This window comes from Hakea prostrata, chromosome 5, assembly GCF_041222555.1.
Source record: "Hakea prostrata isolate BN-2017 chromosome 5, UWA_Hpros_2, whole genome shotgun sequence".
NCBI lineage: Eukaryota > Viridiplantae > Streptophyta > Magnoliopsida > Proteales > Proteaceae > Hakea > Hakea prostrata.
In genome coordinates this window covers 37,446,667-37,462,587 of record NC_142604.1, presented here as the reverse complement: position 1 = coordinate 37,462,587, position 15,921 = coordinate 37,446,667, and the positions used below count along the sequence as shown (strand labels likewise).

Below are 15,921 nucleotides of genomic sequence, written 5' to 3'. Positions count from 1 at the left end.
TCAAGGGTTTGAAAACCACCCCGTTACATTCTGCTACACTCTAGTATTTTATATTTTTATGCCATAGTTTGTTACATTAACTGTGGGAAGTAGACATTTCCATTCAGACAATTTCCACGCAGTGAGAAGCAACCATGTTTTGCCTCTAATTTTAAAGAAAAACCTCAAAGCATCACTAGTCTTAATTAAAGGCAATTTTTTTCACTCCAATATTTGACCTACATCTCTCATCCCTCCAGTGGCAACCACCCTACAGAAAACCCCTCCCGCAGCCCTGCCGCACCACTGCATGTTTCCCCTCTCACACCTACATTTCTCCCACACTGCCCATGTTTCCCCTGACCTCTTCTGATCATGTTCTTGAAGTGGTCATCTCCCAGTGTTTCCCACACAACTGGTTGTTTTGCAATTCCTACGCACCAAAGGTAGTTGTGCTATAGAATACATCCATATGATAGGGAACGTCTACCAGGATCTCACCTCAGGAGGCCTTGTCAGGTCTTGCGTTAGACCTGAAGCCAGGGGACAGGCTTAGTGAATCAAACAGTCACAAGACATTGAGTTTAAATCCACTTTGCCAGAAAACCCCAGAAGAGATAATGTGGAATTCTTGCGATCCAGATCTCACAATCTACATAGAAACTGCTGCTCCTCGTTCTTCATCAGAGCAATTTACTTTTGCAAATTTTTCTGAAGACACTGCACCTCTTTTTCTTACAATTTGAAATGTTCCCTGTTTTTCTACAAAACAGCATGCTCTGGTTCTCCAAGTGTAAGAGATGGGCTCCAACTCCCACATCAGGAAATGCAGAAGTAGTAGAACCAGATTCAATCACCTCGACAAGACCCACTGCCTGTACAAATTTAAGCAGCTTCTAATGCTGGCCTGGGAAGGAAAGCTTCATCAGCGTCTCCACAGATTCTCGTCTTCTTCAAATGGCATCCCTCCATCATCTATTCTCAATTGAGAGATCAATTGTCCAAGCTATATGCCCATGAAACCAAACAACTGAAGTCCATCCTCACAATATATTGCAATAACGAGTTGCTTCACTCCTCTTGCATGGTTTGACAAATTTAGCAAATGCTATCAGCCCTACTGAAGTACTCCTCCACAAGCATCAGTGTCTGATGACCCTACCAAGCAATGACATGAACAAGGAAAAACTATAATGTGCTCAATATTCATTGTGCATACGTCATTTGCCACTCCGACCAAAAACTTAGGGTACCAATGAGTATACAATGAAGAAACAACTACACAACAACTCAACCACAAGAGAAGAAGAATATCAACAAGCCTCAGCATAATCCACCTAATTGATGCCCCCAAAGTAGATCTACATGAGACCATACCTGCAGCCAGGAGTAGCAAACATGTCTTTGCTTATTACATCTCCTATGGTTATAATGCTAGCCTAAGCTCAATCAGATCCTCATCAGATCCTCCAATATAAGTCAATCCCTTGTACAGCTGCATCTCAAGGATTCTGTTGAAGAGGAACATGCTGCACCACACATCATGTTCTTGGTGAATTACAACAACTAAATAAACATCATAAGCCAATTAAATAGGTCAGAAATGGATTCTTGCTCTCTCATCAGTCCTATCTGAAATCATATATGATATGAGGCTTAAGCTAAGAATGCCTTTCCTCACCACTTTTCTTATGGTCAGGTCTGCCACTGGCTCTATGATTCCTCAATCTGAATCGAGTCAGTCTCTTATACAGGGCATCCAAAGGCCTTCATTAAATTGTTGATCATGGCCATGTCACTACTCTCCCTAATTTATCATTGAATGAACCTACTACCAATCCAACTCTAACATTGTCACTTCTTACTGTATCCGTTGTAGTTTCCCCTCTCATCCATCTTAAGAAAATCTCGCCTCCACTATGCATAGTTTGATCACATGATACTTCTTAAGAAACCAGCATTACACTACACATATCCAAGCTGGTCATGTGACAAGCCAATAGAATTTTCCTTTTAAGTTTTAAATGAATATGCCAATTGCACAAAACTCCGGATGCAGTGATGCACCTATCCACTTCATTCACCCTATTTTAGTTTTCTAAGCAACATCACTTTCTATGCAACCCTCTCTATTTATGATTGATCCCAGCAATTTAAAGATCTTCTTCTCACCAATACTCATAATTCATTATCCGTCACAGCAACACTAAATACATGGCACACATTTTAGTATTAATTCCACCTATCTCCATGGTTCTTCCACTTTCAGAATAATCCATGCTTTTGTCACCAAGATATCATCCGTAAACATCATACACCTAGGAACTTGCATGCTTCTATTTAAGCCATCAATGGTAAGGCACAGACAAGTAAGGGCTTAAGGCAGATCGTAGATGGAACTCCATTGAAATCGGGATTTCACTGCCTTGGCTCCCCACAGTTTTGATTCTGGTCCGCACATCAGCCTATATATCTTCAATTAAGTCCACATATTTGCATGACAACCTTCTCTTCCCTGGAATATTCCAAATTAACTCTCTAAGGACCTTGCAGCAGGCTTTTTCCAGATCTACAAAAACAATATAGGGATCTTTCTCACCTTGTCTCTATATTTACTTTTCATGAGTTTCCTAAGAGACAACTTGTTTGATGGAATAAAATGGAGTGGACAAAAAGAGATGTAGATGAAATCCCAAAAGTTGAGTTTGTTTGGTTCACTAAAGTGGGAAAATGAGCAAACACGCTTCCCTAAATTAAGGAGCTTATCAGGTGGTGTGGCATCAACTTTTTCCCACCCTATGCCTAAAAAAAGTCCCATCCTTTTTGGCAGAATTTTGTGGAGAATGTGAAATAAGCTTGTGTTTCCCTCACTTTTCCTACCTTTACCATTCTATCCCCTCACCACACTTCATATGGGACCCACACTTTTTATTATCCCACCCCTTTTTCTGCTTCAAGAAAAGGGTCTCTAAGTAAAAAAGCAGCCTCTATCGAATCCAAATATTTACATGATAACCATCTCTCTAGAATATGCCCAATCAACTCTCTCAGGACTTTGCAGTAGGCTTTTCAGAGCCTATAGAAACAATATAGAGATCCTTCTTACCTTCTCCATATCTTTACAAGAGTTTCCTAAGTAAGGAAAAAATGGCCTTCATTGGAAATCTTCCTGACATGAGACTGATGTTTTCCAAAACACTAACTTCCTTGCCCAAGTAGATTTTATCAACTCTTTTCCCATGGCTTGAATGTACGAATCATTAGTGTTATCCTCTCTAGTTAACACAACTCAAAACATCACTTTTCTTTTTTCTGAAAATTGGGACCACATTGACAAACAATCATAACCAAAATATATATATATATATATATATATATATGATTGTCAACAACTCAGAAAAGTGGTAAAAAAAACTTTGGTCTGCATTAAACTCACTCTAGTAGGTTTTTCTCTTTGCTTTGACTTACAAAAATAACTAACTTTTTACAAATCAATGCAAACAAGTCCCTTTAATTGTAGCAGTACTTTTTCATGTGCCAGATGACATGAGTATTATTAAAATACCAACAAAATATTTCACTTGTCAAGCCAAATGTGCTGATATACTCGACCCCAAGGTTCCCAACTCATATGACAAGGTTCATTCGAACTTTAAAAATTCAGCAGAAAATAATTATTGAAATTAAAAAACTCATAAACTTGATTGAGACTAAAACAAGGGACACGAAGGGTCAGATATGAAATCGTCTAATCCAGAGGCTTACAATTTACTTGGACATCTTCCAAAGTAGATCCTAGGTAACTACACCGGTAAGCCTCAAGTTTGACCATGCCCACAGTATAATGGAACTTTCCATGCTCTTGCAGCTATGCTTTATCTAAAATTAAACTAAATAAGTGAAAGAGCAAGTCAATGGTCAAAGCAGAGGCAACAGGGACATGCAGACTTCAGTTTACATATATCTTGATATGTGTTAGTAAATGTCCAAAGAAAAGCTAAAAGAAATCAAAGTATGCTATCAGGCAAAAGGAGTAGGAAAAAATGTGCAACCAAGACGCAAATGAATTGAACTTTATTCAACTACTAACATCTGTTTAAGAAGTGTGATCACTTAAAAACCACATGAGTTTGATTAGAATTAGGTAGTCCCCTTTAAGTGAAGGCCAAACAAGTTTTTACGTATTTAATTAGACTTTTTTTTTTTTAAGTCAGATAGTCAAGTTGTAAGTTAGATGTCTGTTGTGTAAGTTTCTAATTCAGTTCCAACCCTAAGCCTATTCCCATTGGATGAAGGACCTCCACTGCAAGGCTGATAAGCACTATTAACACCGCGTCTGATGGGAAGAATAGGAAGTTCCAGTGTACATTATTTTGCTGTGAATTGCAGAGGATTCTTCTAACTGGAGAGTTGCCTGTTTGACTTTTAACCAGTGATTCAAAATCAAGGAAGGTTCCTACTGGGTGCAACATGGTTCAAATTCTAGTTCCTAGGCCTAACTGCATAATCAGTCAAGTTGATCTGCCATTACAACCTGCAGCCTAGACAAAGAGACCTACATCCCCATCCCCCCTTCATTTCTTTTTGGTTCTCTCCGACATAACCGTAATGCTAGCCCTTCATCTACCTATTCTAGTACCATAAACCCTGAACCACTCGGACCTGCAATTGTGCAGATCCAGCCATCAACTCAAGTCCTGACTTTAACGACAGACAACACTCCCCCCCCCCCCCCCCCCAAAAAAAAATAGAAGGGGAAAAAACCTGATCTCTGTTACTACACAATCAAACCAACCTAACCTTAGTTTCCATTAACCCTAACCAACCCCAAAACTTGCAATTTCTACTTTTCAGAGTTCTAACCATCACAATACCTATCCTTCTAATGAACCCTTCTGCCTACAGCACCTACAGTCAACCTAAAACCCTAGCCCCTAACTCAAACCCCTGTGAACAGCCATCCCTACAGACCTCAACCAACCCAAACTTTTTCGAAATCACATCTAACCCCCTTAGAATTCATATCGGACCTTCCCTAGACTGACACATTAGTCCCTTAAACCCCATCCACATCCAATTGTTTTAAACCCTGAACAGTTGCCTCCTATCCCAACACTAAAAACACCATGTTGGACAGTTTTTCTAAGATCTTGGCAGACTGACCTCACTTGAACCCTTCAATGGGAGACGGAGACCTACAAAAGGGAAATTTCCAAGCTCATTTGGTGAATCTGTATTGGCATCTAGTAATTTCCTTTTCACAGTTCAAGTTAGAGATGATCAGAAGACTACTTAATCAGAATTAGAAATATGGACATTCATGTCAATACTATTACCACTGGGACCAAAATTATGCAGAAGAAACAAAAATGAAGTAGTGGGAGCAAATCCATTTTCATTATACTCTAGAATGGAAATTCAGTATAAAGAAAAACGAGAAATTTAAGGAGCTTCAAAACGTAGACCCATCTGTTACCTCAAATATGGACATTCATGTCAATACTATTACCACTGGGACCAAAATTACGCAGAAGAAACAAAAATGAAGTAGTGGGAGCAAATCCATTTTCATTATACTCTAGAATGGAAATTCAGTATAAAGAAAAACGAGAAATTTAAGGAGCTTCAAAACGTAGACCCATCTGTTACCTCAAAATTTCTTTGATCCTGAGCTGACCCTAGGACTGTTAGATTGTCCATAAACAATTTCCTCTCATTCATTAGAAACCACAGAAGCTAGCAATCAAAAATCAACTCCCATCATGACCTCCCAATGAGTGACTCAACAACAAGAAGCTATTTATAACTGTAAATAACAAAAATATTCTGCAAACTGTAGGGATTCTAGCAATATCATTACTCAACCAAAAAAAGGTATCAACATTAAGAAATGCATTACAAGGAGGAGCTGATCTTGTTGAAGTACATTAATGATACCACAAAGTAATAATTTCTATAAAGCACACAATTCTGATCCTTCATCTACGCATCTACACTGTTCAAACAACGATATAGAAGATATTGGGAGGAGGGGGGAGGGGGACGGCCAGAGGATGTACATGAAGTGTGTGAAAAAAAGATGGCTCCCAGCTCTGAGGCCTCATACAGGTGGTATGTTGGAAAAAGAAAACCCTTTATATCCCTTGTAAGCATAGTAAGCGATCCTTGTGTAATAGAACCCCGGAATGAAGAGAATCGAGCCCAAAACCGCGAAGAAAATCCCTATAAGAACAAACACCCAAAATTAAAAGACAAAGTAGGGAGTCAAAAGCCAAAATCTTAGCTAGGGTTTTATTTACCATGAGCTGTGTCTCCGCCAATCTTATTACAAGCCATGTAAATCCCCATTATGATACCCAGAACTCCGAAGACAAGCAGAGAAACAGCGAGCGCAATTTCCTTGATCGGAGGTCGGTTATGAATTACATAAGAAGACTCCATCATTATGTCCTCATCAGAGATCGAGAAGGCATGATCTACGTACGCCATCGTAATAGCTTCAACTGGCAGAAATTAATTCAAAGCTAACGCTATAGAGGAAAAGTATTAGCTATCAGCTTCTTCAGATTTATCAGGTGAATCTTGTGAGAAACTATTGAAAAATTTAGGTTTGAAGTATCCAAAGCATGGCACTCGAGAAGATCAAGATGGGAAGACGGCACGCAGTGCCGTGAAGACACCGTTTCCTCCTTTACTGCTTCACAGGTGCGTAACGCGCACTCTTTCAACGAATGTGAATTGTTTTTCGGGAGAAAAAAAAAATGGTGAAAATACAGTCACGTGGATTATTGTTATTGCTACGATGATTTTTTATTGTTGACCTAACGGATTGGTTCAATTGACTAAAACCAATATTTGGTAATAGGTCAAGAGTTGTTTATACAAAAAAATAAACCCAATATTTCACCGTTTTTTGGGTTGTTTTTTTTTTTTTTTTTTTTTTTTTTTACCACCCGGGCTTTATAAGCTGGTGGTTCGACCCCGGCGGCACCCACCTTGGTGGTGGGGGGGGGGCCGCCCAGGAGTCTCCCGGGATTTTTTACATCCACAAGGATTCGATACCGGAATCTTGCTTAGGCGAACCAAGCTGCTTACCACTTGAACCAACCCCGTTGGTTCTATCAAACTAGAACACAACTCTTGAGACAATCCTCTCTAAGGATGTCTGTCATTTCCTGCAGGGGATCATTGAAAAAGACCAGATCATCTCTTTCAATTAGCCGCTTCTTAGACAACCAATCAGCAGCCTTGTTATTTTGACGCATCACATGACTAAATCTAACATGGCCTCGAGAAGCATATAGGCTTCGAATTTCAGCATTGATCGTTACTCGTTAACTTCTGGGTCCAGTCACCTTTAGCCTTCAACGAATATGATTCTATTTGGATTGGTCATGCTCCCATATCCAACGTTATCTTTACCCCTTCTTTGATTGCGCGCATTTCTGCTCTAGCATCCCTTTACTTAACCACGAAGCCGGGGTAATCAATCAGATTTAATTTTGACTAAAAAAAAACTGGATTTAATTGGCTCAATAAATTTTCGTTTTTTATAGGAGTGTGAATGGTAGATGTCCTCTCTATTTTTGGAGGATGTATGTTGGAGAATTGTGCTGCACGCATGCCAGTCGAGTCCTTGTGAAGTGTCTCATTAATGTCTAATGAATGATTTCAATCATTGTCCTCTCCACCGATGAGTAGCAAATATGAATATTGATGATGCTTTTTTATATTTCAATTCTTCTTCTCTCATGAAGTGTTTAAAGTTCTACTTATCTACCGATGACACCATTGTTATGTGCTTCTCAATGTTGCTTCATTTTCATGCATAATGAGTTGAGCTAAACTTGAGAAATGAATCCCATTTTTATCATAGTAGAACGTCGCCAGATGAGGCTTTGAGTAATAAGTAATAGCCACAATTACTTGTGGAAGTGCTTCTAGCAAATTGGTGGTAGCCTCTCCTATATAAAGGCAATAAGATCAAGGAAGCCTTTAGTTAAAATTTTCGTCCCTCGAGAATCCCCCCTTCCCAAAAAAAAATCCCTTAGAAATGTACAACCTAAATTATCTATAACTAAGGGCCGATAAAGGAATTGGGGAGGAGAGATGTCACAAAAGAAATATTGCTAAATTTTCCTTGCATGGATGCTATAGTGTCAACAAAATGGTTAGCTTCTCCTAAGGTATGGTAGAATTGATTAACCAAAAAAAAAGGTATGCTAGAATTGAACTGAATAAAAAGATGTAAACTAAATGCTATCTTCAATCACAAACTTTATTCTCCTTGGGCCAAGGGCAGAGGTCTACCGTATATTTAAATAGATTTGAAGCTACCCCTTGAGGATGTAGTAGAGGAGCAGGTAAGCCGGTCCAGACGAACCTCAGTTCACAAAAAGGAAAATATATATATATTTCCCACACACAGTATCAACTTGGTTTTACTAGAGTCGGATAATGTGGAGGTTGTCTCCTTCTAGGATGATCATTCCAAGGTGCTTCCAATGTGCCTATAAAGAGCCCTGCACACATCTAGAGCTTTAGTAACAACTGCCAATTAGTACCCACATTCCTCACAAGGTACAAAATATCGATGAAACTCGTCATTTTGCCCTCTATCAAAACCATTGAAACATCGAATTTTGCCAATATCTCGGACGAAATTCGAGCGAAAAAATTTCAAAAATCCAGCTATGACACCTTTACCCAAAACCCACTTTATCTATCAACCTAATGTGTATTCATTTGTTTTTATCTTTAATCATGCTTATTGGAAACAAAGCCTTATCTTTTTCTTCTTTGAGCAGCTCAAGTTACAAGAAATGAATGGTGTTTCATCTTCTATCTCTCCTTCAGTCGTCTTCTATCTCTCCAGCATCTGATTTTTTCTTTTCTTTTGTGGTAAATTTGCTTCTTTTCATATATACAAACCAGAAGAACTTATTGTTGGAGAAACGCAATTTTTCGTGGTCCTCTATCTAAGGAGCTTCTGCCAAAGCCTAATTTGTATCTCAAGGTTTCTGTAAACAAAAATGGCAGCCAGATTCTCCTCCGCACAAAAGAGCCCATTGCATTGGAGAAATAGAAGAGAGAAGGAGAAGAAAAGTACAAGGTAGCGGCGGCCGGGATTTCTCAACAGAGAAGCTCAAGTTCGGTGAAGTATCGGCAATTTTCCCCCATGACTTCGTTGATTCGCCGGAAAAGCACTGAAAATCAGCAATTTTCCAGCGATTTGAGCAGATATCTTTTTCCCCCCTTTGTTTTGTTTCACCACTCATTGAACCAACATAAATATGGCGAATTTCGGCGATATAACCGATCATGATTCCTTATATCACTAAAGCAAAATACTGTTTTGCCCTTATGGTCCCTTGCAATAACACCAAATCCTGATTTCCTTTTAATGCTCAAGCACGAGCCATCGACATTGATTTTAATCCATCCTTCATCTAGTTGGCATCTAATGAATGCGTTGTTCCTGAGTTTAGGTAACTACAAAGCCTTCCTCATATGGTATTCAGTTGTGAGTTGATGAGCAAATCGGATAATACCATGCAACTTTTAAGATCGTGTTCAATGTACACAACCTGTATAGGTTATCCACAATGCCCAGAGAGTGTTGCACTAGAGTATAAATTGCTAAATCCATATGGTGTCCCACACTTTCTGATCAAGTTTCTATTTTAGTTGTTCATGAATTGGGGTTACCATGCTCTCATCCTCTAGAGACTCCAAGTACCAAACTGTATTGCTCGATTTGTAGGTAATGAAATGGTGATCTGGGTTGAATTGATAAGTTTCACAAATGGCACAAGCAGTTTCGATGTGGCATCCATGATGATCTGCCGTAGGAAGCTTTTGATGAAAAAGATTCCATAGAAAATGCAATATTTTTTTAGCTAATTTCAAATGCCACAGATTCAACCACATTGAGCTCCCAATATGCTCCTTAACACCCATAGATAACTAGTAAGCTAAAGCTACGTAGAAATTCCCAGATGTGGTGAGATTCCAGATGATTCGGTCCTCTTTTTTGTAAAAAGAAAGAAGGATGCTTGTTATTGATTTTTTTTTTTTTTTTTTGGGGGGGGGGGGGGTTTATGGAAAGATGCAACTTTATTCAAAAGCAATAGGGGAGAAAAGCCTCGCACTGGCAAATTAAGAGTTCAGAATGAAGTTAGGGACCAACAAAACATTGTCTAACTTTAGTCTAGAGGCACCCGAAGCTAAGAAATCAGTTAATACTTTCTCTGAATGTCTTATATATCTAAACCTAACTGAGCTAAGCCCACCAATGTGATTACGCACATTAGAAAGAATACAAAGCAAGGGGTCGACGAACTCTCATTAAGCCACACCACTAAGGATAAGCAATCAAACATCATAATCAACTTCTGGATAGAAAGAGAACTCGCAAGGTGAAGAGCATCTCTACACATCTTCACTTCATGAGAAGATGCAGATAGCCCAAGGCTCCATTTACAATTTGCATAGCAAAAGACTCCACACGGCTTCTAGATTAGTACACCTCTTCCACCTACTTGTGTTTCTAGATTCCATGCTCCATCTATAAAGACTAGAAAATAATCATCTAGATTACAATTATAAGTGGCTAACGGAGAGTACCAATTAGGCAAACCTGCTATAGAACCTGTTTTGAAGAAGTGAACACTCTCTTTGAATGCATGGAGTGCAACAACATCAATAGTCGTGGGATCTAGGATAGAACCTTTGAAAATCATGTGACCCCTTGCCTTTTAGATATGCCATGCGAAGAAGGCCCACACTCTATCCAAGCCCCTTTCTAACCCATCAGATTCCTTTGATAAAAACTCCAACCTGTCCTACAAAGTATGACCCTTAAACTCACTCATTGTGAGCCTCAATGCGGAAGCAGCCCAATTTGTATTCGCATAGGGGCAGAAAACAAGAGCATGGGTGATCAATTCAGCTTGTGAGTAACATATGGACAATAGGAGGGAACAACAAGTTGGTTAGATTCTAGGTGTTCTCCCACAACCAAACACTCTATATGCCCAATGCCATATAATGTTGAATTTTGGGAGCTACACTCATGCTCTAATTGTATTTCCACATAGGATTGGGTTTGGAGGAGGATGGGGTAGAACTACAAAGCTTGTTATACCCCCAAGTAATGCTAATAGAACAGTAAAAGACCCTTGCTTATTCTTTACCCAAATCCACCAATCATTAACTTCCCTTGACACCACTGGGATTTCAACAACTTCATCTCCGTGGCTAAAAGAAGTTTTTTGTGTAGGTCCATATTCCATTCTTTCCGCTGCCAATGAATTAATTGGTTCACAGTTTGAACCAAAGAATTCGGTTTGTTGGGCTTGAAGGGGATGTTTGGAAACCATCCCAAGGAGGTGATTCGGTTCTCAAATCTATTTTGACCACAAAATCACCTAAAATCTTTTTTGGTAAATTGGGTCAACCCAAATGTGCTGGTTCACCAAAATGGGATGAACCAACAATTTTGAGCATAATTTGTCCATGCCCAAGAAGCTCCAATTGAAGCTTCTAGGGCACATGCATAATCTTGGGCAAAAATCCGAGGCACAAGTGGGTTCAAACATGAGGAAGACACTGATGGGAGGCAATCGAGTCATTTCAGTTTTCAAAAAATAAACCCCTAAAAACTCTTGTGAAGAACGTCTCCATCACTCGTTCTCCATCTCTTCAATCAAAGTCATTGTATAACATCCACACCTCAAGATTCCAATCTAACCTAAACCAACTCAAACCGATGAACCATGGGTCATCCCAATTGGGCTGATAGCAAAGACATTCCGAAGAATGACTTTGCTGAGGACTAATGGTCGAGAGGTCATAAGGTAAGCTTGGAATGTTACTGTGGTCAAAAGATAATTCAACAACCAAGCTCTGAGAAGTGGATTAGTCATCAAGTGATTGACTTTGGACACCATATTCCTCGGAGTATAAAGGTTCACGAAATGACTAAGCCACGTGGTAATTAAGTGGGACCATACATTGTGGGACCAAGGATCGATGAATAATATGTGTTGAAGCTACATGTCATAGGAAGCGACTTATAGGTGGATTGATAAGTACGCTTGAGGTGGCACAAAGAAGAGATATCTCGCCTCCCTTCTCACTATTATGCTCCACATGGAAGGCTAGGTGTAAGGTGAAGAGTTTGGACGGTGGTTAGTGTGAGGTTATACATAATATAATATAAGATAGAATTAGGCAGGAATCATTGCATGACATATAATATTAGTGAAAAATTAATTAGCCAAGGCTAAAGGCTACAACTATAAATAGCAGTGATAGAAAAGGAGATACGCTGATTACAAAGAGAAAGAGTACATTGTTGCGTGTAAAAGTGATCTCTAACCTTAAGTACGAGATTGATTGAAATAGCTCTTAGGAGAGACCGTATTGAAATCAAAAGTCATCAAGTGATCGGTGAGTGGGAATATAGGAACCTCATGCATCATGGATCTTTTGCATTATTTCCTTTGGTCATATCTACATTCATATATTATGTGTAGAACTGATGCAATTAGGGCATGCATAGCATGGCATGGCATTTCACATTATTGCCTTTGCATATATTAAATAAAATGATAATATACATACCCTGTGGTGATGGTGCAAGGGATGCTGTGGATGTGTGATAACTCACTCTAGTGAGAATGTAAGATGGATGTTAATGGCTCACTCCTATGGGAGCGCATGATAGATGTATATTCATAGACTACATGCTTAGCATTTCTACACTTATTACTACTCGGATAATGATGGATATGAAATTAATAGTTTATAATCAAATAGACAATATCTTTGCTTTGATTCTATATTACATACGAGGTCAACTGTATGACTATGGTATGGGACACAAAACATACATTGAACCCCACATAATCATCATGATAGATGGCATGGCTAGTGTGCATACCCTAGTGCTACTTCCCTTGCCAACAAGGGGTTAGGTGTTGCCAGCCAATGGGATGTGGGTGAAATGTAAATAGCCTAGGGTAAAATTGGAGTAACCCAATGTATGTGTGTACCATGTAGCTGGCCTGGAATGAAATGTGAGTAGCCCAATGATCTAGTGGTATTCTTGTGAATGTGTGATTATGATGGACGATGAGAGGCCCTTGATGATATTGATGATATTGGGGTATTGTGTGAATGTTATGGAATTACCCTGTGGTGGAAGAATATTGCATTGTGACCAAAGTAGCACTCAACCTTCACAAACCTAGGCATTACGCGCTAGAGCATATCTTTGCGCATCATGTCGTCATGAAATGTTGTCGTGTGCATCAGATGTTCCTCTCATTGGGCTCTATGAGCTCACTTTTATGTATATATGTTCTACAGATTCTACAATGTCTGGAGATGTCGATCACCCTACATTTGACCTTGCGCTTAGGGACTCATTGGCACACATTCCGAGTAGTAGGGACTGGTGGAATCCCACTCTTCCTGGCCTTAGAGATGACTGTGTATTTGACGCTTGTACCTACTATAGATCTGCATAGGCCACATGAGGCGTTCGAGGATACTATAGACCTACATGAAGTAGATATCGTCGTGAAATATGAGTTACAATTGGTCCAAGCATAACAAGTAGTGTTGAATGAGGAGTGTGTTGTTTCCTTTTTGTTGCAAGCATGTCACTTGTTCGGAGACGACATTGCTTATATATTTTTTATGTGATGCCCTCCAGCCTTGGGGCTATGTAAAGACAATGCAAGTGACTTCTAGATGAAAATGAAATAACACAAATTTCATTTCGGACCCTCAGTTAGTGGTTGTTACTAGTCCAGCTTTGTTTGTATGTTATGGTTGATTCTTGTGGTCGAATGGGTGCATACATCAACTTGATTCGGGTTTGGTTTTGGAGCAAATTGATAAGTGTTCCCATTGTTGCATTCCAACTCGGCCAAATATAGGTGTGACACATCATTTCCTCTATCACAAAGAAGAACGTAGAAGGCGGAGGTTTCATCCTCTGCACTGCTGAACGGGTGGGTTTGGACTCCATTGGAACTCCCTATAGGTACTCTTCCTTTCACTGAATTTTTGTCCGCTCTTAGTGATTGCTTCTTCATTGGATTTGTTTCTGATTTATGTTAACAACATAGATTTAGGTCTAGATTTGATTTGTCTCCCATTGGTGTTGTCCTATTTTGGGTTCTTGTGTGGTGGTGCAATTTCCTCTTTATTTCACAATTGGTTTCTCGAAAGTTGGGTTTCTATTAGCGTTACAAATTCTTGTTGGTCCTCATTTCAGTCTTTGACCGACGGTATAAGCAAAATCATGACTAAAGAGATATTGAACCATTATGGGTGACAACTGATTGGTAGCCAGATAATCATATGGGCGTATATGATTACATCATATATAATAGAAAGAACCTTTCTCTTCGTAATCTTGAATATCGTTAGGAATACTTACAAATACATTGGGTGAAACCTAATGACATCTTCAAAGATACCTGAATTGAGTACTTTATTTTCTTCTAAAAAATTCTTAAGATTCTCAGTTTCATTGTTGGTTTTTGAAGTTCTTTGTCTGGGTAGAAATGTCTATGAAATTTTCACAATTTGGGAACATGGTTGTTGTAGGGGTGTGGGTTTGGGTGGTGAAATTCAGTTACTACTTTTGAATCTTTGATCTTAATCATTGAAATAGGAGATCTTTGAGTTCCATAATCGAACATGGCACTAACATTATAGTCAATGCAACTTAAAACAATTAGGTAAATGCAGTCTTCCTTTTACCACCACTCCTTTGTTTTATAAGGTGGCTGCTTGTCAATTTTTTGTTCCCTTTGTCTTTGCCTCATAAAAATTTTGTGGTACATTTGAATGATGTTTTAATAGAGGATAAGATGTACTAGAAGTATCTATTTTTGTCTCAATTGTTAAGTTCATTTCATATTCTCTCTCTCTCTCTAGCATTGGTTCCTGGACATATCATGAATGCCTTCTTCTTCCCATGAACAAGCATTCTATGAAAAGATTGACAAGAGCCAAAATCTAGATCGGCATATTGGTAATGCCAAACCAATACACTCGTTTTGGTCTCTATGGATGAACCATCAAGTTTCTCAGTCCTCATCTCCATTTTGATTGATTCGATTGAATATGATTTTGAAACAGGGTTTACATATGCCCTGCCTTGGAGGTAATGGGTGTAGAACTTACCTAAATATAATGTATTCATAAGATATGAGATTCATGCCATCTCTCACTGCTACAACTAGACAGCATTCAACAATCACATAATACACAATTCTCTCATATGGTTGAAGTGGCATATCAATTAAAATAACAAGATTGTAATTTAACTTGGCCTTCCAAATCTCTCATTAATCCTCTTTGTTGTGGAATTAATTTCAGATCGTACCTTCACAATGGGGCTGAATTAATTGTTCTTTAGTCATCTAGGGATTCTAATTAAGAAGAGTAATTGTTATTCAAAGACATTGATTCTAAGGTGCTGCTAATTTATAGTTTGTAACCTGAACTCACTAAACATATGAGTTTGTATTGTCCTCTCCAATGGTACGATCATTATGGTGATTAAAAGCACTAAACTTTTATTTTTTTTTGGAGAGGATGTGTTATTTCATGCCCTTGCACTCAACACAAACACATTCTTATCGTCTTATTACATATTTACTTGACAAATCAATTTAATGGATCTTTAGCTCAATTGGTAGAGCTCTTGGAACATAAGCATGTTGCAAGAGATAGTTCAAATGCACAAAGATTCTTTTGATTCAATGATAAATTTGGATTATGCATGATAAAGATTAAATATTAGTTTCTTTTTTTTTCTTTTTTCTTTTTTTTCTTTTTTTTTTTTTTTTGAACTTGTATGAGACCATCATATCGTAACTCAGATATTCAAATTCAAATTTATACTTCAATAATTAG

General features: G+C 38.6%; 1 protein-coding gene across 1 annotated transcript; it reads right to left on the bottom strand.

Moving 5' to 3' along the window:
* Positions 1–4,743: 4,743 nt before the first annotated feature.
* Positions 4,744–6,701, bottom strand: LOC149015900 (uncharacterized). Its single transcript, XM_089156434.1, has 2 exons — positions 6,279–6,701; positions 4,744–6,201 (listed from the first exon to the last, which is right to left on the bottom strand). Exons 1-2 carry the CDS (start codon positions 6,466–6,468, stop codon positions 6,080–6,082), a joined length of 312 nt encoding a protein of 103 aa, XP_089012560.1. The 5' UTR covers positions 6,469–6,701; the 3' UTR covers positions 4,744–6,079.
* Positions 6,702–15,921: the final 9,220 nt, after the last annotated feature.

Excerpts from the sequence above, each read along its gene's own strand:
- LOC149015900 (XM_089156434.1), bottom strand. The coding sequence starts at position 6,468 with ATGGCGTACGTAGATCATGCCTTCTCGATCTCTGATGAGGACATAATG. Across the intron at positions 6,202-6,278 it reads TGGCGGAGACACAGCTCATG|GGATTTTCTTCGCGGTTTTG; the intron begins GTAAATAAAACC and ends TTGTTCTTATAG.